This window comes from Corvus brachyrhynchos, unplaced genomic scaffold, assembly GCF_000691975.1.
Source record: "Corvus brachyrhynchos isolate BGI_N302 unplaced genomic scaffold, ASM69197v1 scaffold21, whole genome shotgun sequence".
Classification (NCBI taxonomy): Eukaryota; Metazoa; Chordata; class Aves; order Passeriformes; family Corvidae; genus Corvus; species Corvus brachyrhynchos.
This window is the reverse complement of record NW_008236924.1, coordinates 1,204,633-1,208,866: the sequence shown is the minus strand read 5'-3', so window position 1 is coordinate 1,208,866 and position 4,234 is coordinate 1,204,633. Positions and strand designations below refer to the sequence as shown.

The 4,234-nt window shown below is 58.8% G+C and overlaps 1 protein-coding gene across 2 annotated transcripts in view; it reads right to left on the bottom strand.

Annotated features, from left to right (window-relative positions):
- GM2A (GM2 ganglioside activator) overlaps positions 1–4,234 on the bottom strand; it is a 9,420-nt gene that overhangs the window by 346 nt on the left and 4,840 nt on the right. The window contains exons 1-4 of one of the 2 annotated variants that reach the window (XM_017728117.1): positions 3,260–3,830; positions 2,282–2,434; positions 1,281–1,463; positions 1–1,166 (exon numbers count right to left, since the gene is read on the bottom strand). The exon at positions 1–1,166 is cut by the window's left edge and continues 346 nt beyond it. In XM_017728117.1, coding sequence (XP_017583606.1) covers positions 1,011–1,166; positions 1,281–1,463; positions 2,282–2,434; positions 3,260–3,487 — 720 coding nt within the window. In that variant the 5' untranslated portion in view covers positions 3,488–3,830 and the 3' untranslated portion in view covers positions 1–1,010. Of the gene's footprint in view, positions 1,167–1,280; positions 1,464–2,281; positions 2,435–3,259; positions 3,831–4,234 lie in introns of those variants that run through there. The other variant, XM_017728118.1, reaches the window with a different exon arrangement.

Genomic DNA, 4,234 nt, shown 5'->3' with positions numbered 1-4,234 from the left:
TGCCCACATCACAGTCCCCAGCCACAGCCAGGAGGCCCCCAGATAGGATCCAGGCTGCTGGTCTTCATGGTCATCTCCCAGTTATGCCATGTTCGGGATGCTGCTCTGTGTTTGGGTGCATCTGCCAGCCTAGGGGAAGGATAGTCCCAGTGCAGCCTCCTGTCTCGGCTCAGTCCCAGAGAAAAAATGAGATGAGTGGGACTGGTCCTCAACCAGGCTGTGCCCCAGCAGCTCATCACAGCCTTGTGTCGCCCTCTGGAGTGAGCACAGCCATCAACCAACCTTCTGCTGCTGGGAGCATCACCAGCCTCTTGGTCCCCCCTAAATGGGAATGTCCACGTGGGGCTCGGGTGGTTTCTGTCCTCTTATGTTCCTGATGTTTGCCAAAGGAAGGGCACGGGGAAGTGCCTTCACAGGTGCCTCATGCTACCAAGCTGGTCCTCCATGCAGGAGAGGAATGCAGCAATAGCAGACCCAGAGCTGCTGCACAGGGACAGGTCTCCTGCAGCCACGTTGGGGACACTTCTGCAAAACAGCCCTGTGCTCTGGCCAGAGGTGGTGGGAAGCAGGGACACCCTCTGCAACTAGTGCTGCATCCCCTCAGCCTACCCCAGCACTCTCAAACACTCCCTCATCCCCATGGACTGCTCCCAGAAATACTGCTTTTCCCTGGAATGTTTTTGTCTAAAATTGCCCTGATAGGATTAAGAAAAAAAAAAAGAAACTGGATAAAAAATAACAACCCCAGGTCATGCTGGGGTTAGGCTCCAAAGCCACCCTGTCCAGGCAGGAGACATGCTGGTGATGGGTTTGGGGACAGCAGAACAGCCAAAGGGGCCTTACTGGGTGTAGCAGGGGAGGGAGCGCGGAGGGGGGAACAAGGGCTGCCTCCTCCTGACAGCAGGAGGGAGGGACCTCACAGGGATGGGTTGGGACAGGATGGGATGCAACAGGATGGGATGGGACAGGGGACGAAGCTGGTGGGGAAAGGAGGGACGGTGTCCCACCCCTCAGTGGGAGTGCAGGGAGAAGGCCAGTTTGACACAGCTGAGTTCCTCCCCGCCATTGCTGACGACCACTCGGACACGGTAGTTGCCATTGGTCATCCAGGAAGGGAGCTCCACATCGGGCACATCGAAGTCACTTGCTGGCAGGGAGTAGGAGCCCTATGGGGAGAGGGGACAGATAGGCAAGAAGTCAACCAAAAGCCCAGCCCAATGCCAAAGGGCACGGTGGTACCCACTGGCACTGCCAGGGTCACCGCGGGAGCTCGGCCGTACCGCTTTGAAGGGGCAGTGGCAGGGGATGCCGTAGGTCAGCAGGGGCTCGGGGCAGGGCGTGCCGGGTGGGATGAGTTCATCGAGAATGCTGCAGACATCGTTGTAGGTGCAGCTGCCCAGCTGGTCGATGCAGGGCAGCTGGATCCAGAGGTCACCCAGCGCTTTCTCTACCACCAGCGCTGCCTGGAGGGAAGGTGTTCAGCACCAGCACAACCAGCACGGGCACCCACGGCTCCACACCAGCCAACTCCCTCAGCTCCTGATCATGCAATCTTTGAGGTGTTCATGGGGTCACTGAACGCCCTCCTGCTTTCAGTTCCTCTCAACCTGCAGTTTCTCTTCCTCCAACCTCAGCTTGACCCCTTAAGATAACACCCCCTAACACCTTACATGCCCACCTCCTTCCCCTCTCCTCTGCCTGTCCCAAAACAGGGTGCTCCCATCCTGCAGTTCTGGCACCACACTCCCCCAGCACTCACCCCACAGTCCCAGGCCCAAACAGGCACCATAGCATTGCTCGAGACAGCCCATGCACACTGGACGGAGAGACATGTTCTGTCTCATTCCAAAAACTTCCCAAAAAGTGGTGCAGGGCAGCTGGCATGGCCCAAGGCTCCCAGAGCAGTGCCATGGCATGTCCTTGAAAGGAGCAGCCGGCTTGGCTGCTGAAAAACAGGTCCTGCAGTGACCTCCCACTGTGGGGGAGCACCCACAGCACTTGGGTTTCACTTCCCTCCTGGAGCCATTACATCCCCAGGACATGAGACAAGTCAGGTGGTTTCTGTCCTAGGGACAAGGTTGGGAGGCTCCCAGCATGGGTCTCCCCATGCCCACTGTCCTGTTCTGGCTTACAGAGCTCAGTGTGCTCAGCCCTGCACCTCTCTGCACCTCACTCCCCAAGGGCTGCTCATTCCTGTACCCAGTGACAGGCATTTCCCAGCTGTCAGTGGTTGGGGAAGCTCTGCCTTCCCTCACCACACAGAGGCACATCTGGCACTTACCGTCAGAGGGGAACCCATGCTCTTGCCACTCTTGACAGCCGCGCTGACACGCAGGCTCCCTGGGATGCTGATGGGGTCAGGTGCCACAGAAAGGCTCTGCAGCACCACAGGGTCCCTCTTGTCACCACAGTTCTCCCAGGCAAAGCCACCAACCTGCAGCACCAAGAGACAGGAGGAGTTAGAGACAGGGCAAGCCTTGCCTTGTGTTTGTAGGAGGTTTATCCAGAGCTGCACCTCTGACCCCTGCCAAACATCTGCTCACAGAGAGCCAGAAAATGACCTTCAGCCTCTTCAAATGCCAATTCTTGAACTCCCGAGCCTGAGGACATTACAGAAACCCTCTGTCCGTGTGCCTCTGTATGTACTTTACACCCAAAGAGGATTACCAGGCTGCAATTTCCAAACTTGTCTCAGCTCTGCCTCCAAACACTTTGCATGTGACCAAGGCAAGATGCATCCTTCATGCCAACGGCACCAAGTAAGGTGTGTGGGGACAGGTCAGAGCAAGCTGGGACCAGGTGGTGGCTACGCTGCCCAAGGGGATGCTGGGCAGGGGTGTGGGGGGATCCCCTTGGAGGGGCTGTGGGGTTGGCACAGCCTCCCACCTCATCCAGGACTAGTCCTGCTGTTGTGAGCCCTTGTCCACCAGCTCCAGCCACCTGGTTCCACACAGGAGTGGGAATCACACTCAAGAACCAGATGAGCCAGGCTCATCCTCTGCCTGATACACCCCAGGGGCCTGATCCTGAGCTATAAATGAGTACAAATCCTGATCCAGAGTACAAATGAGCCCTATGGGATAATGAAAATCCACACGCAAGAAGATGTCACCTGAATGGGGGACATCACTTATGTGTCCTGTCTGAGTTAAGAGTCATGCTGGGACATCTCCCCTGTTTCCTGTAAGTCCCACCAACCTGTCCAGCCACCACCAGTAAAGACACTCCGATTTAAAGGCGGAGGGATAGCAGCACTTGCCTGCAACAGCCACCTCCGAGCCTGCCAGAGGCAAGTGGCAAAGAGACGAGCCCCGGTTCCCTCCCCGAGCAGGTTTGGCCGGAGCAGCCCGTGTCCCCATGCCATGACGCGGGGCTCTCCCTGCCTGCTCGCAGCCGCAGAACCGGTGGAGGCTGTATTGCCTGGTGCCACACGGCAGCCCCAGCGGGCACAGTGCAGCCCACGCAGCTGAGCAGCCCATCCCACCATCCCGCTCGCCCGCCGGGAACAGCCCAGGGCAGGACACAGCGCTCAGGACAAGACGGGACAGGGGCAGGCTGCACGCCGACACAGAGCAAGAGCTGGGAGTTCGCAGCCCGAGAGTCTGCAGGCAAAGAGGCTCCAGGGAGCTGAGCATTGGTGTGTGTCTGCAGACTGCTGCCCACCGAGCCCCCTCCAGCCTTTCCAACCGGTTCCTCCTTCCCTCGGGCAAGCGCAGATTTCCTGGAAAATAAATTGTGATATTTCCCCTCCACACCGCGTGAGAGTTACACGTGGTAATTGGCTGTATCTTAATCAGCGCGTGTTACTGAGCCCGACCCAGCACTCCGTGGGAACAGACAAGCAGAACCTGGCCTGTTCTCACAGAGCAACAAAATGAGAGCTGGGAGACGCTCAGCCGAAGGACGAGGCCGCTGGGTTTCTGCGTTGAGAAGTGTTTGTAAACACTGGATCTCTCCTGCTCCGAGCTCACCCTCAGCCTCCAGCACTGCTCCCCAGAGCGGGGGGCTGCGGGGTCCCCTGGGGGTCCATGGACCCCACTCCCCTGCCCAACCACAAACACGCACCCACCAGCGACCTTCCACCCTGCCGGGGCAAGAAATGCTTCTGGCCTCCTGTAATCCCAACGGGATGACGGAGTCTTCCCCCTCTCCGCCCCGCCGAGGCCCCCCGGCAGCCCTCTCCGTGCCCGAGAGATGCGGGGGGGGGGGGCCCTCCTCACCTTGCTGAGCCGCC